Genomic DNA, 26,403 nt, shown 5'->3' with positions numbered 1-26,403 from the left:
CTCATATCCCTAACTTCTCCTAGCTCAAACACTCCTGAAAGAGCAGGTCCCTGTTCTGCTCTCACTACAGTATGTTTCTGATTTATGCTTAATTCCATGGGTTCAGTCTTAATTAAAAATCTAACGTGTCAGTCTCCTGTTCTCAGCTGAATGTAACCGGTGTTTTCTTTCTTAAGTGGTCCCAAGTTCCATTTCCTCTTTGAATCAACTGCAAGAAAAGCTTTTAGTATAATGCAGATGCAGTAGATATTTTCTGGGTTATTTATTACCAGTTCTGCGCTGATGGTTCAGTAACTGCCATAGCTATTATAGTCTCATCAGCCACCACATACTGGTCTGCTAAAAATAAAACTAAAAGAACCACATGAGAAAGAAAAGCATATGCCTCTTAACTGTTCAAATCCTTTAGGTTAATACCCTTCACTTAAAAAAAACGTTCTTAAAAACAAAATCAGAAGGACCCAACACCTGCAGGTGTTTTGAAGTGGTATTACAGAGGTTACTTCTTCAAAAAGATTGCTGTCTTGCTGAAGAGGTATTACTAAAGACTTCATATTCGGATTCCCGAGAGAAAAGCCATGAACTTGACACAAAGTCTGAGGAACTGGGAAATCTGTGCAGCTCGCTCTACCCAAACTTTCAGCAAAGCCTCACGGTGGAGAGCTGCATTCAACTAAACCAACAGCAACAGACAGAGCTTTCCCTGAAGTCAGGTGCGTTTTTTTGTCATTTATGTTCCTTGGTGAATACAGCGGAGACCAAGAAGTTAGCACCCTCTCCTGGCAGCTGGGCAAGACGACACGACGAAGTGGCTTAAAGCAAAGAACTTTGTTTCTTTGGGCTGGCTGAGCGAGCAGACTGGCTAGCAGCAGATGCTGTGGAAGCTCTGAGAATATTTTCTCTGGAGCAGTGGGTCTGAGAGCAGCAGCTTCCTGCTACGCACCCGGCCAGGTGAGATGGCCACAAGCAGTTAGTGACAGCACTGCCCAGGCAGCTCCAACCCCCAGCCCTCCTTCCCATCAGGTACCATCTCCCCCTTCCTTGGGCCACGTCACTGGCCAGACCTGGGGACCTGACTCGGCCCAGGAGATAATCATAAAGAACAGATAAAAGGTATTAAGAGCATGCAAGAACACACAACAAACACATACGTTCAGATGATGTTGAACGCTAACTTATTTTTGATAAATATTTACACACATAGATGTGGCAGAAAGGAATTAAAAATATTCAACATTTCTAGAGAAAGTGTATTTCAACTAAGGGAGGATGACAACATCGGCATCCGATGCAATTTTTTGGTAAACTCTTTTTCCTGCTATACTGTAAGCAAAACAGTCACTTTGATTTCAATATTATTTAACTTTTAAAGTGCAAACAGATTAAACATTAGAACACACTCAGTTTGAGGAAGTGGCTTACATTTTTCCAATGCATCTTGCTCACAGTAAGAACAAAATTTTCAGAATTAATATAAGCACACAAACATAAAGAAGTCCCCTCTCCCATCAGCATGTCTAGTTCTTTGCTAACACAGGCTGTGTAATCATGTATTACAGTTTCTTAACCTGATCAGGTACTCTCCTACAACATGGGTTAGGTATTTCTCACCCACCACTCACAATGGGAAGCTGGTCATAGTCTCATTACTCCCAATATTTAAAAAGAACAAAACAAAAACCTTAAGCTCCCATCTAAAATTTATGTATATTAATTTATTTACACATGTTCATTTGCTCTTGCGCCAACATTATTCTTCAGCTTTGTTTTTTCCACTCTTTTTTTCAAAAGTGCAGAAGTAGTTCCCTCTTGGCTCTCCTGATGGTAGCTTATAAAATTATATCGTTCTTCAAGTCAAGCAACTAGCGCCACAGAGATTCTAGCTGGAGGGACCACCAGTCACTAGCGCAGATGTCAGTGCCTGCACGCTCTCCACTGAAAAAATCTCTCACCTGGTGTATCCTGGAATCACACTCACATTTTTGTAGGACTGTCACATAGACAGGCTGTCACTATCCACTGGGAGGCAGTGAGGTTCTCCTCCTCCTGCACCTTTTCCAGCCCATGGCCTTCTAAGGGACAGCAGAAATCCTGATCACGTGACCGTACACTACTGAATTTCTATGAGCAGCAACATCTAGGTGATGTGATGCTGCTGTAAATAAGCTTCTCTCTCAGCTTTTCAATTCGGCGTCAGCATTAACTTCCCAAAATTTTATGCCAAGCTTAATACAAAGAGGACATCAAAACTGGCCTCCAGACAAATTCTAAGGGAATCCAGCTAGCAAAATGCCTGACAGTTTTCTGAACACGCAGTCATCTGTTTCCACGCTCACCCCCCGCCCCTGCCCAGCACTGCAGGCACCCCGAGCCCCCAGGCTGGGTGCCTGTGCCAGGGTGTGGAGCGTGGCCAGCTGAGCTGTCGCACCGCCCACGAGGGCACCCAGCGCAGCAGGAGCGGACCGGGTGATGCAGTCCACGAGGGCACCCAGCGCAGCAGGAGCGGACCGGGTGATGCAGTCCACGAGGGCACCCAGCGCAGCAGGAGCGGACCGGGTGATGCAGTCCACGAGGGCACCCAGCGCAGCAGGAGCGGACCGGGTGATGCAGTCCACGAGGGCACCCAGCGCAGCAGGAGCAGACCGGGTGATGCAGTGAGGCTTTGCCCACACCTGCCTGCCGAAGCACTCTCCACAACGATGTTACTGGCACCAGCAAAACTGCATTATGTTCTACACACGTAGTGAATAATAACAATAAAAAATGTGGGGTATTTTTAAACCTAACTATTTTTACCGACCGCAGCCACAGCAATCAGACCTCTTGTTTGACATAGCTGAGTTGGCACAGAGTACAGCGCAGGGGTAACGGTCTCATTCGAAGTGTTTCTCCTGCCACTTAACAAAATAGAGCTGCAACGTTAATTCAGTTAGCCACTGCTGTAAAGCCGGCATTACAATTAGTTTTTATAACGTCCAAGCTATGATAGCAAGCTTCTTTAACAGAGATCAAGTAAGGTAAACCACACCAGAGGAGCAGACAGGCCAGTCCTCACGCTACTGCAAAATGCCATTGCTCTGATTCCACACTGCTCCCTCAATGTGGGCTGCACAGTCACTGTCACTCTTAAGTAAGCGTGCTCTTGCTACTGCCTCAGTACATTAAGGAAAAATAAAGCAAGCATAGCCCTCTCTCCTGCTGAAATGAGATACCTGAATGTTTATTTTGAACAAAAAGCTTACAATTACACCCCAGTGTATGGAAGAGCCTCTGCAAAGTCTACATTCACTGTGCATCTTTACTACCAATTGCCATATTTTAATATATTTTTTAATGTTTTGCACTTCTGCAGGTTATCTTTGGACTCAAAATACTTTGTGATGCTTCACAAACAGACCTTAGTCTGTCTTTCTGCTGATTTAAGTCTCCTGTACTGAAAGTGGTGATACTGGACCCGAAAGCCTGAGCACCACAGAGTGCTTTCCAAGCACTGTGCCACGCACAAGTCATTACTCTCACTGCCATGGTAAAAGACCCACAACCAGTCTTTGAAAGACCAATTAATAGTAACTTTAATAGAAGCTGGGTAAGGATACAGGCTGGCAGTCTGGAAGGTGTTTCAGTTGTCGGAAAAAATCCAAAAGGTTTGGAAACCAGCACTATACTGCTCACCCTCACTGATGACCCAGTACAAGCAGGCAGACTTCACATTCAGATCTCACCCAATGGAACAGTGGGCTCCAGGGTTTTACCAACAAACATTGGATTAAAGATATTCAAGGGCAAAGACAAGGGCTTATCAAGACTTGATTCTATACATTAAGCCTGTGATCGACAATTATCCTAATCAGTTTTCTAACTACTACAGTCAACTGTTTGGCAGAGCTATTATTTTCTCCTTGGCCATCTTGAGAGCCACCATTAAAACCTTCTCTGAGAGCACATTTGAATTCCGCTGTTCAAGAACTATGCCACCAACTTTCTGAAGGTAGCTCCTCCATAGCAGTTGTCCAGCAGCAATCACCAAAAGAAGAAATAGACTGGTCAGTTTGGGCTTCATGAGAAAAATCAAGCTTATTTTCTGGTGCAGAAAAGACTAGGAGCCCCTCAACTTTCAGCACTTGCGAATGGGATTACTCTGCGCTACATACAGAGAGGAAGATGAGTGAAATTCCTCGTTTCTCTTTAGGAAACATGATTCTAGTTAGTCTTCCAGATTTGAGAGCATTAACTCATTCAAAGAAACCTTAAACATTCAGTGTATCAAAAAAACCCAACATGGGAGATGGTAAGTAAACACACACTCCCTTACTCACATGTTTAAAAGATCCATGGGGGGCTGCAGTTGCTCCTGTGTCTTCTAGATACTCATCCCAATTGAATTCCATTTCTTCCACACTGGAACCAGCATCTGGAAGAAAAGCCAAACACTTTCTATTTAGCAACCTCTTGGCTTAAATTTTAGGCTACTAAGAACTACAGCAAAACCTGCCTCAATTCCAAATGACTGAGTACACAAGTGTGCAGTGAATTTCAGTTACGTGTTTCAACACACAGACAATGCTATTTAGCCTTTCTTTGTATGTGAAGAAGACCTTAAGTTGGATCTGATCTGGAGAAGGGTGAGATCCTGAGGATTTTGGTTAAGCACAAATTATTTACAATTTGTGAGAGGAGAACATAGGCAGAAGAATTCTGTATTTGTATCAATAAGAGACTCAATCTGGTGCACTAGACCATCAGTGCACCAAATTAAACACCATCCAGGAAACAGTAATACCAATCATAAGAGGTTTTAAAAGAAAGACTAAAAATAAATACTGAAATATGGCTCTCTTCTTTTTTAAGTTGCATAGTATTTATGTAGGTGTTATAAAACACCAAAACCACAGAAACAGATTCAGGGTAGTTCTAAAGAAAAAAGCTCAAGACACAGCTGAAATCCCCCAGCCCCGGTGTCCCCTTCAGTTCTTGGCTCACTGCCCCGCTCCTTCCCTATTCCCATTTTCTCCAACACCTAACTTGCTCTGCTGAAAATACTCTACAACAAACACAGATTGGATTTCAGGTCCCCTATTTAGTTCAGCATGCAGCCACGTTGTATGTTTTCTACAGGCAGAGCGTGACATGACCAGGGAGGGTCCCACCTCACGTAAACAGTATTTTTAACCTCAACACACAAACTACAGCTTCAGGTTCGGCTGCACAATGGGATGGCAGTGACATGACATAGAAGTAAAACTTTTCATTTTCACTTTCAGACTGGTTCTACCATCTGCACCACTGTTGTCTTTATGAATGAACACCAGAGATTTCCATCTCTCAGTGCAGGAAACCTGATACGTTGTTTATATTTAAAAACAGAAATCTCTGTGTATCGCAAGCATGGGGAGAGCTCAGCAAATGTTACAGGACACCAGCATTTCCTACACACTCAGCCTTTCTTAGGACAGGTGGTAACTGCTGTTTCAAGGAGTAGTACCTTATGTAGGAAACATTACATGTCCAAAGAAACCAGTGAAGTACTATTACATGCCCTTATCAGACCCGTGGACATGCTAACAACCTGCTAAGTATGCTCCACAACGGTTCTTAGTCCTCAAATAGAGAGGGGCAAATATTTGCCAGAAAGTCTGAGCTACGTTAAACTGTTTAAAAAACGCTTCAAGTCTTGAGTGCAAAGTAGGTTTATTTTATCATCAACCTGATTGTTAAGCTCGTTCTTGACTTTTCATTGTAATTCTAGGAATTATCATTTCCCCAAATTCAGAAATGTATATTCAATTAGCTTTTGTTTGCTGACCACATTACCTGTTTTAAAGGCAGCTCTTAACTCTCCCAAACCCAATTTCATTTTGGTGTTTTAAACACAGTTGGTTGTACTGGCCCTACATAAGCCTCAGAGCTCAAAAAAAAAAAAATCAGAGCTTGAATATCACCACCACTTTTAGGGAAAAATTTTTAATTTACTAAACAAATAACCTGGAGAAGGACATAAGTAACTAATTTTATTTTAAAAATTTTTCAGGGAGTAAAAAGGTTAAGGCACACACCACAGCTGTTTGCAAATGTAGGTGGAGCTGATCAAAGCTTTGGCTGCAAGTCATTCTAAGAAAAATATAATTTCATTGCAAAATGTTGTTAAAGTAGATTAAAATTTCTTAACTCATAAAACAATCATCTTATTTTAATATAACCATAAAAATGCTTAAGTTCACAGCTCCAGAACCCAAGTGGGAAGAAACGTCAGCTTGAGCACACCAATGGTCAGTCAAAACCAAGAGCTAACTTGGATTTTTCTCCCACCTAGAGAAAGGCAGCTCATCCTTTCCCACTGAAAAGCACCCAGCTGCTCAAAAGCATCAACAATCCTGCTTCCACCCAACTCCAAAAAAACATTTTTGTATGCAAAAAACCCACCGCTTGCAACGTCTAATGCATTCCTGTTTGAAGGGAAACATAAAGCAACACAACTGCTCTGTGCTTTTTTAACAAGTTTGAAAGCCAAGTGGCTCGACCTGGGACTGCCACACGGACCTTGAGGCTTTCCAGCCCTGCTCTTTACCAAACCGCTTGCAGCACCAAGTCTTCAATAACCGTTATCATCAGATAACTGTCTAAGGGGCAGTTAAGCTCCTTAAATGAGGCACAGGTCACTTAACACACTGAAAGGGTCAATTAGTAACTTATGTTGCCACCTAATTGCTACAAGAGCTCCAGAGAAAGCCAGTTTGCATGCTGCTCCAGCTACCTTTTGCTCTAACTACGGTTAAAACCATTTCCCAACTGGATCAGAGTTACCACTGGTCCTTTGTCACTCCACTCATCCATGGTCTCTGCAGCCTGCGTGTTTTTTTATCCAAAAGAGCTGTTTCCTCCCAGGTCTGCGCTGCAGCGAGAAAGGCTCAGATTCCTTTCTGCTGTACATTGCCCCAATCCCACCAGCACACCCAGAAGCTCTCTTGAAACTCATTTTTCATAGGGGAAGGGAAAAAAAAAAAACCAAACACACAACAAAATTTCACAAATTCCTGTCCAACACTCACTGCAAATTTAATACTCTTCCCGCTTTATTTTAAGGGAGTTTCATTGAGTCAGAGGGAATTTTTTTTTAAGATTTATTAAAAAAGCACCCAGAACGTTGGCTGTTCTGTTCATTCCTAAGAGTTCAGCTCAGCTTGCATCTAAATTTTACTAAGGTTTATTAATTAAATGAGACTAGGTGAGTAGCCTCGCACTTCAACCACTGAGCACGCAGAGCTGGGGAGTTCAGGTGCTTTCATCCCTTTCGGAGGCTGCCACAGCTGAGGGCTGCGCTTAGCTATAGGATTTAACACATTTTCTGCTGCTTCTCATACACAGCCCTGCCACAACATTCCAGGTTATTTAGTGCAGCACTTAGTGAATCAATGTGGAACATGAAAAGCTCACTTGAATAAAGCTCCAAGCAAAAGTGCTGTATGAGATTTCATAGTGACAGCAGTAAATTAGTTTTTTAATTGTGGCATACAGTAGGACTACATAGACCATGAAAAATCTCAGAAATCAAATATATATTTTTTGACATCTGAATGGAGAAATACTCCAAGAGTATGGCGAAGGACCATCCCTCTGGTAAGGGTCATGCTAGCTGGAAATCCGAGTCAGAATACAATCGCTTTTCAGGTTTTATCGGCAGGACAGTTAGAGCAGAGCAGGCCCTGTTTAAATCAAGCCTTTGATCTAGTCTGTTGGTATTTTTTGCAAGATGCTATTGCACAGCACCATCCTTGCAGGTTAGCAGATCCCAGGATACACAGAGGACCAGTTTAATAAGCTACATTCCTGAGGGGCCATATGTCTGTATTAAATGTCCTGATCAGTCTGAGTTCAAATTACTCTAATAAAACCTCAGATATTTACACCAGAAATCCTCACTACTGTGAGAGAACTTGAAAATTAATATGATGGATGCCAACAAGCAAAACAATATTTAATCCATTTAATCCTAAAGCACAATTTACTAATCTAATGCTGTATGGGTGTACCTGTATGTTTGTTCTTTCTCCCCATATCCTTAACTGCTACAACTCCTAAATGAATTCAGCTTTCTACTACACGGAGACGTATTTTTCTTTATTAGACATTAGCTCAGCAGCAAAGCACAGCTTTGGTAAAGGTGGGAAAAGAAACCAGATGCAATTCTCATCTCTGTGGCCTTGTCATACAACTTTTTTGTCAGTAAAGCTTTCAAATCAAGCTAACATTTTCTCAAGTAAATCCTGAGAAGTGTCCTACACAAAGGTTCTGTGGAGAACGCTTATCTACTCTGAAGGTGAGAAAATGGTCTTTAAAAATATTAGAAGTTTCCTAGGTAGGTGTATCACTTCCCATTTATCACTATTCCTACTAGCATTATTGTGAACACTAACTCTTCCTTTCTGAATTTTACCATGAATTCTGTCCTGCTGCTCTCCAGCAGGAAGAGAAGGAATACCGAATTGTACCATTTGGACACAAGAAGGTAGTGAAATATTAAGGACACTGGCCCTTAAAAATACCAGCAGCGGAGAAAGACTACATCAGACTGTTGTGATCTTTGGATTCAAGTTAAATTCTCACTGCAAATAATTTTCATGCATCTTTAATGTGATTTAGTTGAACACTGTCATATTGGACATTTAAGTACATCATATTGAAGTCTGCAAGACCTTCAATTAAGGCTTCAATTAAACCTAAAGGTTTCTCACCCTGAAACTTAGATACATTTCAATCTGATTTTAATAACAGTTAATCTTTTCCATCTATACCAGCTGCAAGGCTATGAATAAATAAAGACAGGTTGGAATTTCAGCAGCTGAGAAAGACTGTGACAAGAATGAAAGTTGTCTTTTCCCCTCGCAGTGCAGGAGAGCCTGACAACCAACAACCTTGACCACTGTGTAGGTTCTCATAGGCAGAGAGCCTGTATCTAAAAACCAAGACGACAGAATCTCCAAAACCTGCTGAAAATCATCAAGCAGAAAAAAAAATGACACCAGTCAGACTCTGAAGGGAATGCTCCAGTAGTAGTTGGGACTGGTCTAGCTGAAAGCACTTCAGGAAACAATGTCAGAGGGCACAACAAAACCAACGTGCTTTATGCTTACGTGGGTAGCATTTGCTGGAAACCATCTTCAAATTCAGCAAGTAAAGCTCTCTGCAGTTACTCTTTGCTTTTCACAGCTACCTGTACTCAAACCACGCACAAAAAGGATGCTCAGGAAAATAGCTGTTGAGTAATTTCAAGACAGTATCAAACCCTTCCTAGCTATTCTAGAAGCACATAGAGAGGACTGCGTGACCTCTGATCCTTTTTGAGGAAGACGGAAAAATGTTAATAAAGGTTTTGGTACAGGGGGATATGCTATCAGCCTGTAAACACCCCACCACTGACCACATATACATCTCCCTACTGTTCTTTGTCACTCAAAGCCTTTTCTCTTTCTTACACTACATGACAGAAGTTAGCAGTTTCCACTAGCAGAGGAAAGAGTATTTGCATGGGCCTGGAGACATTCTGCATACTTGCGCAAGCTGCTTTTTGTCGCTTATTTGAGGATATAACGGTGACAACAACTTCACTGATCAGCTATAATTAATAATCAAAAAGCACATTTCAGCATCATAAAGCAGATGATAGCATTCTGCTAAAAGCACTGTAGATTAAAATCATGTTTAACGTTTCTTCAGTAACACTGACAGCGATTAGACATCCATAAAGTAAAGGTACAAAAACTACCAATAGTGAATTGTCTTATGAGAAGAGCTGCTTGTTGGACAAGTACCAAAGGGAAGTAATACTCAGATAAAATCTTAATCCCATTGTTTACACTGGTAACTACAAATTAGAATTTATTTGATATTAACTGTACCAACACTATAGGTAGGGACCTTGCCATGGAGAAGGAACAAACCACAGCAGGCAAGTCAGAAATATGGACGGTCCTACCCCCGTAAGAGTGTAGAAATCCCAGAACTCTTTCAGAAAGCTGCTAGTATCCTCAGCCATCCCAGACCAATGCTCTTCCCCAGCCTGGTGTTTCAAGGTGAACCAAACTCTGAGCTAATTTATCATAATATACCACTCTGCAACAGGTTAGGAGTTCATATTCCAAGCCTATCAAAGTGAGCATACCAAGGCACATCAAAAAAACAGGACAGATTACAGTAGCAGCAAACAACTTTGGTTATCTGACTTTTTAGAAGATGAACACAAGAACAGAACAAGACAATATTAACCACTATGACAGGTAAATGCCTTAAAATAGTAGTGTTAAAGCCACTGAGATTTTCATAGTGGTACCTTGAAGAGGAAAGACACAGCTTCTTAAACACAACTACTAAGGTGGGTCAGATTTTGCCCTCCTTTAAGCCAGGGATACACCCTGCTTTTGAAATAGAGCAATAACAAACAGAAGCCCCACATCCAGCATCTAACCTACAGTCATTGAAATGTGAGTTTCTCCCTGTATACGGTACACAGCACCAGACATATGCACTGTGAAACATTCACTGTGCCCATCTTTGTTCCATCTTGCTTGCCAATTTTTTTGAGAATCATTATCCAGGGAGCTCAGCCAGAATATTACCTGCATCATACTGCTGTTCTCCATTCATCTCCACAGTAGCCCAGTGGCTATTTCAAGCAGCCAGAAGAAGCAGGGGAATCCGAGGCAGTCACGATTTGGTGGTCATGAGTTGCCTCCCGCCTTCAATTCTACTGGCAGCCAGAACATTCAAGAAGGGATCCTGAAAAAAAACCTGAAAGGAACAACTGTTAGTTAAAAATCCAGTAAGGATTTTCTTACTTTTAATACACGTTAAAAAAGTTAGTCCAGCAATAAGCCAAAAACCTTAAAGCATACAAGGGCATCTCACTGTGTTTATGTATGTTTAGCTATTCCATACCCCTCATCTACAGACCGAAGAAAAAGTAATTTCCTAAATCAGTCAACTAATTATAAAGCTGACTTTCAACAGCCCCCCAAAACATCTACCCCCCTCAAAAAGTTCCTTCAACCCTTCACAAGGCTAAAGAAGCAGGGAACTAATCAAGTCACAGCTTAGGAAACAGACAAAACAAGAATCCAGCTCCTTTGTCACCTGGACCAACGAAAATGTCTAGAGTCAAGAAAGCCAAACTGATACTGGCAAAGAAATGACAAAGGTCTGCTTAGGCTGTGGATTTCTAATACTTCAGCCATTTGCTTTCCACAAGCCTTCAGGCAATTTGCCACTCTGGTCTTGAACGGCTAGAAGTTTAAATGTACACATAAATTTTAAACTTCCCAGATTCTTAACAGTTCAACCAAAGAGCCATCACTTCATCACATTAATAGGACTTGAAGACACCAATGAAACTGTTATATGACACAGTACCTCATTTATATAGGAGACAACATTGATAATAAGTGGAAAAAAACAATTCATACTCTGTATACCAAGATACAATTAAGATATTTTTACTTTAATTTTATTTAATGTTATTTTAATTTTATAATATTTTGAAAGTCTTATAAAACTTTCTTTGGTTTTTACACCAGTTCATTTTACTGTACACTAGCCGGTAAAACGTATTTTAAGATATTCAATGCAGGTACAGTCACCTGTCATTCTGTCATCATCTTTGCTGATTTCACCCATGTCAATGGTTCTTCAAGGAGAAGCAGTCCTGTACAGCAGCAGAGGGCTGCTCTTAATTACATCACATTAAAATTATGATCCTGTGGTATGATAAAAAAAAACCCCAAGTGACAGAACTCCAGCCTACCTGTAACACATAGCCCTTCTGCCCACCAAATTTCTTAAGAATCACTTTCATTGCCGAGGGACACAGCCCCTCTCTACTCTCATAATACTCTTCTTTGCCAATAGAGACTCAAATTGTTTTGGAGACAGCACGACAAGAAAATTTTGCAGTCTGTTTTGACAAATCCAACCTACAAATACAGAGGCTGTACAAATGCAGATGGCTGAACCATTTAATGTCTTCTTCTGTTACCGCAAACCAGAAACTATCGCCCTGCAGAATGTTTGAGAATGGCACATGCGAAAAACAATGCACTGAAACTGGCTGTTTTTCACACCAGTTTACTACATGACGCGTGTGCACACGGTGTTCCATGGTTGTGCAAGCCGAAGGTATTCCTGCCCCAACGTGTATCAATGGAAAATAACTTTTTTTAACTTACCAGGTTAAAACCCAAATAAAATAAAAAACCACAAAAAATAAAAGAAGCGAGCAGAAATACACACCTAAACGTTCTGAGATAAGAAGCCATAATTTTCAAACCTACTTCTACATGCAATTAAATTATCATTTCATTATTAATGGTAGAAACCATGGAAGAACAGGTCTAAAGCAAGTCCACTAGTTCACTGCACTGGCAATGCACTGCAAGTATTTTTCCCTTACAAAATTCTCCACTAAAGCAAAGTTGTACAGCAAATAAAAGCCTAGGTTACGTATTTCCTTATTAGTATCAAACTTTGACTGACAACTTTATATAAATCAGTGAGATGGGGCATGAGAGGGCCCTGAAAACAAGATTATTGGCTTAAAAATTCTTGTAAAAAAAGGATAATCTTCAAATACCCTTTGCAATCTTATTGAACATCTGGGAAGCACCTGTTTTTTCTGTTTAAGCAAGATACCAGAAATAACGTAGAGGACTAAAAATCAGGTTTTAAAAAACACAGGCTGCACTTCCCACCTAAACACATTTTTAATAACTACGGTTTAAAACAGGAAAGCTCTACACATTTGAAAAGTTTTAAATTTTTTTGAGTTCTGTATACCCACAATGTTTATTGAGACCACCCAATAATTCTTAAGAATGGTTTTGCAGGAGGGTTCTTTTTTTTTAAAATTATTTTATTAAGGTTAAAGAAACTAATCCATTTTAAGTGGTCTTTTTTTCTACTATAGCATGGACAAATGCGTAAGAAATGCCAGTTGCCTAGCAGATGGAAACACAAAAATCTTACTGCAAAATGAGTATCACAAAAGAGAGGTTTTCCACTATGATGCTGCTTCTAAAGATGTAATCATGATTTCACTTCTGAAGGTATAACTGGACTGGCTACAAAACTAAGACACTGTTAAGCCCTTCTCTCTCTGAAAGAGCATCTTCCATCCCACCACAACCGCAAGCAGACCGTAAGCAGCTTTATGCAGGCTGCAGTTGCATTTGTACTATCATTCAAATAGGCAACTTGCAAACTACAGCTGGTCTGAAAAATTCTAACCGTTCTTCCCTTTGAAAATCTGTTTGTTGAAAATAGAAATATTTTGAAGAGGCAGTTCTATTACAGGGAAATTTAGGGAGGAGAGCAACTGTTTCTGCCGGCTTGCCTGCCCAGCTCCTTGGTGGAAGGCAGCTCCCGTAGCGCCAGGCACACGGACTGGGCAGACACCCACGGCTGGGACCAGAACGGGTGGAAGGCAGCTCCCGTAGCGCCAGGCACACGGACTGGGCAGACACCCACGGCTGGGACCAGAACGGGCAGCGTCACTGCTCCTGCTGATAGCGCTATCTTTAGGGTCCCACGGTCTCCAAGCAAAGCAAGCTGATCAAGAAATGCCTCTGCCATTTAGATACAGAAAACTTGGAAAGAAAAAAAAAGGGGGGCGGGGGGTGGGGTGGGGGGGGGTGGGAAGGGAAGTCCCAAACCTTCTCAAAGGACCATAATTCCATTTTGTGGAGGATTTCCATGGCAAGTGTAAAATGCTGTGTGGCAGGCTGCAAATGTCCTGAGCATGTGTGTGGAGCATCCAGGCTCGCTAGCTGGCAATATCGCACAAGTCAAACCAAACTCACGGTACCCTTCAACTGAAAGTTGTACCGAGACTGAGCTACAGTCCTTGGCATGAATTTTAGGGAACTGCAGTGCAAAGCATTGCAAAACCTGGCTGAAATCTCCTGCACACAACACCTGTAGCTGCACTCACACACAAATAAAACAGGAAATTTGAACACAATTAAAGAAATATCCACCAACAGTGCTCTGTAGTGTAGGAAGTTCTCAAGTACCATCAAAAATACAGCCAACTTTAAAAGATTTCATTACACGTGAGAATAAAAATTTTAAGAGTAACAAGAGGTATTGTTAAAATCTCCTGTTGAACGGTAGCTTAATGCCAAAAAATCTACTGTGTAGACGATATTAATACTGTTTTATTCATTATCGCTTCAGGAATGCATCTGGAAGGGAACTCAGCTGCCAATTTCTGCTATACTGCTTCTAACCTACTCCTCTCCAGCTCAGAAAGACCATGCTCAGCATACAGCTACAAGGTCCCAAGTTAACTCCCAACTCAGTTCTGTCTCTGTGCGAAAATGACTGAGAAATTAAGCCCAGGTACCAATCTCTGTCAGTCTCGACTGGTCCCTTACGTACCTCTTCCACGCTCTCAGGACAAAGCAGGGCAAGCTACTGCAACCGCACGTTCCAACCTACCCCTTCCGAAGGCTCCTCCTGCAGGCAGGCCGACACCCTCCCTGCATTCTATCCTTTATGAGGTAATGCTGGAAGAGGATGTCACTGGCAACCCGCACAGCACTTGGCACACAGCGAAGAACTAACCAACAAAATACTTTTTAATCATTAACCAAAACATTTCTTGGTTAGCGGTCTACCATAAGTCTACCAGCTGTCACAATGCTAAGCCAAAACAAGGGCAATGCCGTGAAAAACGAGAGAAGCACGTAGTCCAACAAATCTGGGCATATTCCATGGGCTTCTATTAGTGTAGCCCTGGCAAAGTACCCTCAGAATTTAATCGCAATTAAGATATTTTCAGTTTATGGGATCCAACTCTCAATTAATGTCTATAACTATACTAAGTGATGCAAAATGAACTTGATCTTTTTTCGTAACATGGAAATATTTAAGTCACACACCCTTCCCCCTCAAACCCCCCCCCCAACTAACCACAAAAAAACACAACCCAAAACCAAACACCACAGAGGCTGTTCATTTAAAAGATGCCAAATACTGGCAGCTCCTGTTGAAGTTGATTGATATTCTGCCCAAGTCAAGTTGGGTAGTTATTCAGGATTTCATAAGCCACTCTGGTGTTTTATGTACACAAAATTGAGAGTACTTGTAATTAGCACCCGCCATGGCTGATGCTTACAGTCTGGCACCCCAAAGATTATCTTTTGATAAATCTCGAGGGGAGGGGAGCACAAGTGCTCCTGGAACAGAGCTGATTTGGAAATACTTTGGACTCTTCAGACTCACTTCTGCATTTCAAACGTCCTTTCAGCACATGAAATATTCAGATGTTAGCAACTGGAGGCAGCATTAAAAACAGTTACAGTTCATTAAAGCCAGATGGCTCACTTGAATATGAAAAGAAATCAGACATAAGTTGGATGTTGAATTAAAGTAAATCAGCTGGTGTCTGAGGCTTAATATTATTTTAAAACAAAGGCACATGAGACAACGGGGACAGGAGACACCCCTATGGACTGGGGAAGAAGCTACAGAAAGGATAAGGTTTCAGCAAATTCCTTCATGCAAAGGCATCCAGTAAAATCTATTTCAAACCCCGTGTCTACCATACAGAGCTGCACTCCACGCAGGCAGGCAGGAAACCTGTTGCAGAGGTCTGTCAGAGCAGGGAAGGGGTTCTTCAGCACCTGAGACGTACAACTCTGCTACTGAATATCAACAGAAATCTACTGCTAATACAACAAGGAAAGGTAAAGGATCTTTCTGTTTTTCTTGGACCACAGCCTAGAGGCGGCAGGAGAGGGGGTGAATGTCCTCCTGGCCCCTATGCCCATTCACACACATACTTGTGCTTTTTCACATCAGGGAAACACTAATTATGTGGTCCCTGTGAGGGGAGATGGCACATGTACTTAATCTAAAGACTTTTATAACACATTCTTTGTCGTAGGACTCAGCCATGGCATGAACTGTGCCGTGTACAGTGCATCTTCTAATTAGGTCCAGTGTTTGCAGTGGAGAGTCTTGCTGGTATTTCAGAAAAAATAAGACTCTGCACCAACACTACGGGCTGGTGGGCCCAATCCTGCCCCTGCAATGGACAGAGCTCTGAAATACAGGGGCACAGACCCTCAAGTCTTATTTCTTACGCTGCCACATGCAACTGTGGTTACAACCCGTGGTCAGTTCCAGATGCTCGCTTGCCTTCTGCTTTTATTATTACTGTAGAAACAAGCAATTTCCACAGCTTGTGAAAGACAGCTTCAAGGGTTTTTTTAACCTTTTTCCTGATCTAACACCACTATAGTCAATCATGAACATAGGCATCAGCTACCCTTTTGCTACAAGAAGATGAGACAGTGGCTCCAGGGGAGAAGGGGAGCATGTTTCAATCAAATTTGTATGCAACTGGGCACTCGCAGGCCACATCCCTTATCAACCTATAACCTGGTCTAAGCTAGCTGAAATGCAGTTATGCGGGGCCCTTTACCTTAGGAGATAAGCCAGGTGGAGAACATCAGGCCTTTGGAAAACACATTTGCACCCTCTCCAAGGACAAAGAAACTCTACCTGGCCTGACTATCTGCCAACCCTTCATTGATAAAAGAAAGTCAAAAATTTGAAAGGACCATCTAGGATGACAACTTGAGTTATTTTAACTTTCACTAGAATTTATTTAAAAAAAAAAACACAAACAAACCACAGCACAAACAGAACCCAACATAATAAACTATTTGGGTAGGAGGAGCCAACTTTTTTTTTAGGTCTAGTTAGTACTTGATTCCTCATAAACATTTCTATGAAATCCATTACAGGCATACTGGTGAGTTTCGTATCACGGTAGTTTGGAATACCCTTGCTTAGTATCTACAGCACAAAAAAAGTAAGATACCTAAGTAAGCAAATTTCTCAGCCAGAACCAAAATCAACAGCACTGGAGAAAATTAACTTTCAAGCTATTCAGTGAAAGTTTCATTCACTCCTTTGTATCAATGCACTCAAACCCGCCACACTAGGGTTAGCACATTTCCTTAGAACAGCCACATCCTTTTGGAGGAAAATGTCAGGGGCTCTGGCTTGGCACTGCTGCCAACTCAGTAGACAGATACAGCTGATTACCTGCCATAGCAAATCAACAACCATCTCCATCAGGGCACAACAGCAGGTATTTGCTTCCTTTGAAAAAATCTCACCCTTGAAATCAGGACTGAGAGAGGCAAAAGCAAACAGATATTCAGAACAGCATTCAGTGTAAGAAATCTTTAATATCCGCGATGGTAAGGAACTGACAGATCAGCAAATGTCTGATGATCGCTTCTGCTACATCTGGATAAGCAACTCACCAGAACTCCACAAAGCCGCATGCTGCAGGAACGTGCAGTCACCAATACTGTGCTCGCTCTCCTCTCCCCCACTCGAAGGCTTTTTAAAATCCATTCACACCGTGCAAGAGCAGGGTACCCACAAAACCAGCCTCTGTCTAATCTGCCACATGGAGTATGATTCTTGCGTTTTATGATTCAACAACCACATCAATGCTTCTCTAAGCACCCATTAACTGTTCTTCCATACCCACAGCACTAGAAGGCCAATACACAGCCATCAGAAAGGGTATTAAAAAATTTTTCTTGGGAAACAAAGTATTATACATACCTACTTCTACACCCCTTCCTCTTGCCCCATCCCCCTGTTATTACCCCTACTGGAGCCCTTGGCAGAAGTCCTACTCCAAGAAAAGGTCTCCAGAGCACCATAGTTCATGCCAGTTCTAGTTCTCCAAGCCTTTTAGATTCAAAATAGGCTTTTAAGGTGCCTCTTACAATTTTGTCATCTCTTACTTAGTCACTAACAGTTGGAAGCCTGGACAACACTTAAAATGTTTCCTAACTTTCAGTTGTATAAACACGTAAGGTATTTTATATCTTTCAGTTGTATAAGCAAAGTAAGTATTTCACAATATCCCTTCCTTGTATCTGACCCTCCACAAACAAAAGATGAAGTGGAAGACTTCTCAATCTCCAATTTACGCTGGAATTTTAATTGCTGTTCTGTGACAAGCAAAAAACCAATTTCATTTGCTTCTGCAGGGAAGAAAACTACCTGCCACAGAGGCCTTGTCTCAGCACCGTTAGCATGCTCCAAATCTTTCCAAGGCAGCCCTGTAAGGTCCAGAACATAGACTACAGACAGGCAAAATAAAGTTTGATGCTTCTACTGCCAATTTCGTTAAAGTCAAAGCTGCTGAAGGAATTAATCTGTCCAACATGGAGAACAGAAACCTTTGGCTGACTTGGTGTTCTTTAAAGCATTATTTTTTACACACACATACGGAACAATGGGTCTGTAAACAGAAGTTTATTTGCTTGCTTCGGTAAGGATTTATCAAAGATAGAACATCAAACCACCCTTTACTGTGGGTATGATTCCCAAGCCTTTCTTTAGGCCACCTTGTTAGCGTATTGGGTGCTCCAAAACAAAAGCAAAATATTTCCATGTTATTCCAATATTAAATAAATAAATGGGGCAGTTATGTTTCCACAACTTTTGCAGATGCTTGATCAACTGTAACCAAATCTATTCTGAGTACCACCTGACACTACCACATCTCTAACCTCTTACAGTCAGATCATATGATTTTGTTCTTTTGTAAGAGGCCATAGGTGCCGTCCTGGTGACCAACCCTTCTTCAGCAGCTCCGGCCGCAGACTTCACCTTACCTAATTACGTTCTGCCCAGGGACAGCAGTAGTGACCAACAACCGACTATCCTTCATGAGAAATTGTTATTTCATCACAAGTGGTCAAAATTTCTAAAGTTTCAACCCTGCTGCTGTCTCTCTACCACATCTCTACTCTTGTCAACTTATTTGGGCTTTGTCCTTGCAAGGACAAAAGTTGTGTTTGTCTTAACACTTGACTCAGGCTCCTTGCAAAGGAAGCCTTCCTGGAGACATAGCACAGGACTCCTGCAATCCCTTTCATCTTTTTGCCTACCAAGAGCATGCTTGATTGTTCTTATCTGAACAGCTCCTGTATGGCCTCTGGGAACAAAACCCATTGAGCATGTAGATTATATATGTATTATGAATGCAAATAGGAACTAGTACCATGAGAGTTGGATTACTTACTAAAACTTACTGTATTTCTCTATCATACCTGCACCGCAATCTTTGCTTACAGACTAGTACTCGTAACAGTTCCACTCTCCCACTTCCCTGCTACTTCCGTTAAACCTGCTTCAGCAGAAGAGAACTCCAAGTTGTTCATCCCTCCCATTGCAAGAGCAACACAGAGACTCCTCAAGAGATCTGCATTTAAAGAACACACCTTATGTTCTTACACCTCCAAAGAAATTCTCAGAAAACACAAAAGGGCCAAAGGATCTGTTGTGGGGAATCCAGAATGCAACTATAAACAGCAACCCAGGCTTACAGTAAGTCATGTGGCTCCAGAGCATCCTTCACACCTTCCAAATGAAAGTAACTACAGGACTGCAAGCACCTCTGCAGGGGAGGTTAGCCAGCCTGCACCACTGCAGTCCACCGCAATAATAAACGCGGGGGTCTCTATTCCAAGGGTTTATTAAAAAAAAAAAAAAAAAAAAAAGGCCTCCGTGCCCAGGGTTTACCCAATGCCCATGGGCAGAACAGCAGCACACATGACTCTGTGCTGAACCAGCCAACCCCAAAGTTATTTACAGACTTCTAAATCATTGGTTCTTCCTGCACAGCCACCTTCAGGACTCAGGCAGGTATCTGTGTAACACACTTACATAGCAGCACCCCAGCTGCACTCCTGGTCCCTCTAGCAGAGCCCTGACCCTGCCTGCAGCAGAGGAAACACATTTGCAGCTGCCCAGCCTGCAGTGGGGACAGAGGCAGTTGGGCCAACACAGCCAGCTGCAGGACAGCCACGGGGCTCCCCCATCACCTGCCCAGCACACAGCCCGTGCCCACAGCTTGCCTTGCAAGCAAACTTATGTCAGAGTCCCTCACGTCAGCTTAAATACAGCAAGTTGCTGCATTACACAGACAAATAAACAAAATCCTCACGGCAGACTGAAAGGTTACAGCCCGGCATCTTTTCTGCCTTGAAAACATGGACATTTTGTCTGTGAATGTGCATTTTTATTAGCATAAAAATATTTACCAGAGAAAAGGAGAATCCATTCTGTCACAAAACAGGACCAGTGCTCGTATCTTTAACTCAATCTTTCATTAGAGTTACCTGTATGTCATAGAAACTATTTAACAAAATTCTGCTGATACAGTATGTGGTGTTGATCTTCCTTCATTGAGATTATGCCAATTTATGCCAGTTTTCCAATGCCAACTCTGGCTTGAACTCCAGTTGCTTCCAGGATTTGACTTACCACCTGGATATGCCTGACTATACACATAACACACCAAAACCTGGAAAGCCTGGTTAATGGACGTTGAAACACTCAGGTTCTGCTCAACAAATTACAAGATCTGTCTTTACAACCTATGCTGTGCTACCCAGATGGTAAAGCAATTTCCATGAGACCACACGTTAAGTCCAGGTGAGAATGTAAAAGTCACAGCTCCATTTCCAGCTAATTCAGATGCCACCAGACAGCCAGGGCATTTACTTGACAGGGGAATAACGCACAACAGGGTGTCCCAAAAAGCTGCTTTGTATTTATAACTGGTTGCAAATAGAAGCTATTAAGAATTACTTAGTTTGATTCTTCAACGTTTAAGACTGTGGGGTTTTTTGCCAAGTGATTCAAGTTTGTTTTTTTTTTTAAAATGCAAAATCTCCCGTGTTATTCTGCCTTCTCCATTTACTTTCTACAGCATACAGACTACAAGAATATTGGGGGTTATTGGCCAAATAATGAAACCAGACAGAACAGACTGCTCTGCTTTCATTGTCGACTTTTCATTACGTATCCTATAGCACAAATACAATTGCCTAAAGTTACAAGTGGATAAGAAGATGAAAGAAGAATGTGAAGTTCCTGCTGCTCCTAAGTCCCAGACAACAGCTCGGCACCTTCTTATCCCCTCTATGAAGACAGGCAGCATGAACAAGTAGATATTCTGCCAGTAACATGTAGTATAATTCATGCTGAGATAAAATAGAGCGCTCAAATGGAAAGAAAATTCACTCCTATCTCTACTCCTGAATCCCACATGACATTATAGATGGCTGCCCAACAGAAAGTGCTACGCAAGAGTTAAACTGCCAGCAGCAATGTAACAGCCATCAGATTATGCGACCCTTTAAACTTGGTCTGAGCAGCCTTTAAGTGAAATGTACACCACCACAAACAGCACTACGAAGTATCTGGTTTCTCAGCTTCCCCACACTAACTACATTACATAAATGGGTACAGTATCCTGGTTTAGACTTTTTAAGTGAAATGACTAAACTTCTTGTCAGTCACCACCCCTCTCATTCTCCTGGCTTGAAACAAAAATGCACAGAACTCGCTCAGATGCTGTTCAAGGGACAACTCTGAGCCAATGCCAAGATTTGAGATCTGCAGTACAGAGCCTGAGAGAGCAACCCGTGGAGAGCTATAGGTGGCAAAGCAGACAGCATAAGCACTTAACACCTATTAGCACCAAAAGAAAAATCACATCCTATCCATGGTCTCAAGGAAGAGCACTTCCACTGCTAAGTGGTAGAACACAAAGCATCAACGGATGAACATAATTAAGGATACAATACTCAGCTATCCAAATGTGAGAGAAAAGTGGTTTAAACCAAAAAGTACATTCACTGCAGATATATTTTAGGCAATTAACAAAGATACAAATTCCTCTCTAAGTGCCTGAAACATGACAATGACTGGGGAAATCTGCAGATTTGGAAACTAATCTCAATGCATGAAGGATCTTGGTCCTGCAGGTAAAAGTATGAAGGTCAATGCAGTCTGAATGAATTTACAATACATAGCTCCATAATGCCAATATGAGGCTTGATTTATTCGAACAAGTCCTCTTTGCCGACACCTATTCTGTGCACATGTTACAGGAAAGTTTTTGACTAAAATCTGAGTAGGACACTTAACTTGGCTTAAGTTAAGTTATGTAAAGGTAAAAAAACTTGCACTATCTTCCAAATCCTTTTTTGAACTCCTGTTCCAGCGAACCACCTAAGTGATGTCACTACTGCAGACAATACAACAATTAAAGGATAAAATGCTGAAGGGGAAGGAAGGTACTTTGCAAATATGACATTTTAAAAGCACACTCCTACTTGTTTTCTTCCTTTGTCATGTCATTGAAATAGTACATGGTACAGAAAAAGGTAACGTATTACATACATTTCGCAGAAGAGCTCTTAAACCAAACTACACACAGAAAGGGTAACTATCCCTTCAGTGCCAACACAACCACAGGACAAGCTCCAACTCCATCAGCCAGTGAGGGCTCACACCACCTCCAAACATCTGAGATCCACAACAAAGCCCATCTTAACACCAAGGACATTTATTCCCAACAAGGACACTTTCTACCCCACCAATACAGAAGTTTAAAGGTTAGGAGCTAAACTTATTTATCAACACATTAACATCGAGTGATAGATCCCATTTTCCTGGAGCAAGCAGAACTCCAATACACGTCTCCAGCTCAGCTGGTGCTCTTCAGTGCACATGTGAAATTATAGCCAATCTCCTAGAGATCTGGGTTTAAAGATAGACTTGCTGGTCTAACCTTAGGTTCCTACTTTTAAAATGTTGGCACTGGTACTAGGGGACAACAAAGGGAGTGGTATCTCATTCGTACTTCTTTACAGACATGGAGCGTCAGACTTTCTACCCTAAACAAACAACTAACCCCTGTTAGTCAAATTATCAATGGCAGGCGGGAGTGAAAATTAAGATGGAAAATACCTGGTTTCAAAGTCTGTAGTTTTCATACCATATAATTTCAACTTAAATAATTCAAGTTTGAAATAAATTAAATTTTGAAAAAGCTTAACAAAGAATCTGTATGTGGTTTTATGCACGCTAATGACAGCTGAACATATAAACATACACGCAACTGTGAATCAAACTGCTGTCCAACAGACAGAAAACCTAATTTAACAATAAGTAGCATTTTAAAAAAAAAATTGCAAATGAAAGGTGCAGAAGCGAATAGGACACAGTTTTATCAAAAGCACTCATCACAACACATTGAATTGGATCAAAACAGATGGAGAACTCAATAATTTTCCTTATGAAGAAATTAACTTACTCCTGGGTAGCCAGCACAAGTCAGGTAACAGGGAAATAAAATGGGGAAAGCCTGTGGCTGCAGGTGTTGTCTTTGGCAAGTGAAACAGAGTATCATTTTATCATTTTCCCTATCAAGGACTCTGCTACCTACTACCAAGAAGTAAGCCTCAACCTACCATGAGAATTCAAGTGCTGGAGCCAATACATTTGGGAAGCGATAGACAGGAGGATTTTAAAAAGTGACAGCCACACCCAACACCCATGTAACATGCTCTACAAAGCTAGCTCATCATCACCACCAGCAGCGCTCAGGCCTTGATCTCAGGGATACTAAGCAGTTTTTCATTTCAGTTGAAACCCAAGAATTAATGCGACGACAAACCTTAAAGAGTCACGACTCCAGGCCTGTTGTGCCATTTTCTTCACAAAACCACGTTTCAGAGTACAGTACCATTTCAGAACTCCTCTGCCTCATGTTTTTATTTTCATAGCTTAATCTCACTGTTTCATTACTGTGAAAGGCAATGTCTCATTACCGCAGAAGCATTGGAACGCTACCAAATAGCACTGCAGACGGCAGGTGCCAGCGCTATCCCAGCATCTGCAACAGCCAGCCCCGCTCCGCACTGCCCTCTCCCCACCTGCTCCTGGGAGCCAGCGTGTGCCCCTACCCCTGCAGGACCGCTCCAAGCAGGGGCTGCACCTCCACTCCTCCTTCCAGCCACGGCTGCTCCTCCCCGGGGCCCAGCAAAGCGCATGCTGCCTCATCTGCAGCGTCACTGTTTTCATGACGGTACCACACAAGGAGAAAGAGCATCAACATCACAGAATTGTGCGGACATTTGTAGCAGCTGAACATGAAGGCATCCCCTTCCCCTGCTAACAGTTCCCCTCAAGAAGAGCACCCAGTGCCCTGCACCAAGTCAGCTCGTGGCCAAGGAGCAGTGAGGACACCCCCCTTCCTCCTCCTTGCATCTCCTGCAACCTGCCACGGACCCACACTTCACAAAGTCCACTACTAGCACAGTACAGAAACACCAGTAGCACAGACAAATATTTGCAGTTTCACTTCTTCCATAAGGGCATGTTCTCTTCGCCTTCCCCCTGGTAGACCAGCTCAAGCATCAACCCAGTGCACGCTACCTGTATACCATTCAAAAGTTAAACCTTGACAGGACTACCGCGATTTCCGGCTCACAGGCATTCCCTAATTTAAAAGGAAAAATGTAACTGTGAATTACCACCTTAAAACAGAGGGGAAGTCAAAACACAAACCCACGAACCTACCATGAATGGGAGCCAATGGGGAATGTATCTCAAAGGCTACATCCCTTTGCTCAAGTCTCCAAATGTGAATATAAGAACTTCTAATTCGGCTTTTGTTAAATATACTCACTTTCCGGCGCAACTATCTGAGTAAAAATTGCCACCTCAAGTCAGAAATCCTAGATGAGGCAAAATTCAACTTCCTACAATGCATACTTAAAGATCCCTTAACAAAAAGAGTGTTGAGGGCAGGTTATCCTACATCCTAACTTCTGCCAACGATTCCAAAAAAGCCCTCTGCAGTTTGCCCCTGGCAGTCAGGATCTTTCCTTTGACCCCCAACTGGTTTCATACGTTTCCTGTGCAATCTTAAACACCTACAGTGCTGCTACCATGAGATGCACTCTGACCTGAGCTGCTCTGTATCTTCCAAAGACGGTGTCACTGTTGAAACATCATGGTCCCTGCAGAAGTAGGAAGTCTTGAGTATAATCACCTCAAACTAATCTAATCGAAGTTACCTTAACATTGATTCAACAAGATTAACAAGCCCAGCGCAGAACTTGGCACTCCCACATGAGAAACTACAAAGCTGCAGATGAGGTTCCACAGTTTCCCTGCAGCTGCAGGAAAGCCCACGGTGGAACCAGGATCGGAAGCAGCTCAATGGTCTGATGTGCAGCTGTATGAGCTGCTAAAGTGGTGTATCTGTCAGATACTACTGGGGCTTCAGATTGTAACAGCAAGAATAAGTGTATTTTCCACAATGGTGACAAATACAAGTTTACTGACACTGCTCAAATGCTAACAGCAAAGCCAGTGATACTGAATAACCAGACAGAAATATCTGAATTATTTAGTAGACAGCGCAGAAGCACTGAACAAGCCAAAGCATGATTTGACCAAGAAACAAATGAGGAAAAAAAACCCAAACAGCTATTAGTTTTCCATTGAAGAGAAGAAGCTGCTGACTGCAGGATTAAGACAGCAGCCACCGCAGAGAGGAGGGTGTGACTGCCCGGCCGAGGACAGTGACAAGCAGCACTGCTGCTTTTTGGGAGCTAACCACTACACTGACTGAGCCACAACACGACACAACATCCACAGACTTTCTTCTTCTTTCGGACAATCCTTCTGAACCACTACCCAAAAAACCAAAGTACTCCTTTATCAGTATCAGGGAAGAAGGGGAACGGAGAATGCACATTTCAACCATTCCTTTTAATAATCCTGTAGAGAGAATCCTGACCAACTGATCACAGCTAACATTTCTTCAAAGAGAGTATTTCTTCCTCATTTAACTTACAAAACTCTGTCTCCTGCAAATGACATTTTATTTATAGCAGTGGTATTTGCTGTATAACTGATTGGGGAAGGCTGTAAATGAGCATCATTGCATATATATGGAAAACAATGATAAAGCAGTCATCAAAAAGCTACCGAAGATTTAAATATTCAAATAAGGCAATCTGCATAACCCCCACCTGAATTTTAATTTTGCAGAACTTATTTCTTAGCTTTGTGTATACACAGTCTGTGCAAGCTATTTCTTTTCCACAGAAAAATGGCACCTTGCACTTTAAGAAGTGTCCACAAATTCCCAGAGTCATATTAATTTAAATTCTTGGAGTGAAAGTAAAGGAAGCTTTGCCGTAGAAGGACAGGTTATTTTTTACAAGGTCTAAGTGCTCAAGGCAAGAAGGCAAAGGTGAAGACACTGATGAGCCACAGTAAGGTTATGGTGGCAGTGAACTGCATCAAGGCTCCTCACCTGCCAAGCAAAACAAGATTATAACATGTAGCTCCCTAAAATGCAAGCTGTCAAAATGGGAAGGAGAGGAAAACAGTGCTGCAGAGGTACGGAGGATCAGACATCACAGGAAACCAGCCTTCACATTGCAGCAAGGATTTCCAAAGGAGAAAGAGGACCAACTTGTGGAGGACCCCACAAAGAACGGGCTT

General features: G+C 42.1%; 1 protein-coding gene across 1 annotated transcript in view; it reads right to left on the bottom strand.

Moving 5' to 3' along the window:
* The window catches only part of SFMBT1 (Scm like with four mbt domains 1), a 38,794-nt gene extending 28,015 nt beyond the window's left edge, over positions 1-10,779 (bottom strand). Inside the window, exons 1-2 of the mRNA XM_037385901.1 lie at positions 10,611-10,779; positions 4,317-4,411 (exon numbers count right to left, since the gene is read on the bottom strand). Of these exons, the coding sequence (XP_037241798.1) occupies positions 4,317-4,411; positions 10,611-10,638 (123 nt within the window). The 5' untranslated portion in view covers positions 10,639-10,779. The remainder of the gene's footprint in view (positions 1-4,316; positions 4,412-10,610) is intronic.
* Positions 10,780-26,403: the final 15,624 nt, after the last annotated feature.

The sequence above is a fragment of the Falco rusticolus genome, chromosome 4, assembly GCF_015220075.1.
Source record: "Falco rusticolus isolate bFalRus1 chromosome 4, bFalRus1.pri, whole genome shotgun sequence".
NCBI classification, from domain to species: Eukaryota; Metazoa; Chordata; class Aves; order Falconiformes; family Falconidae; genus Falco; species Falco rusticolus.
This window is presented reverse-complemented; position numbering and strand designations above follow the sequence as displayed.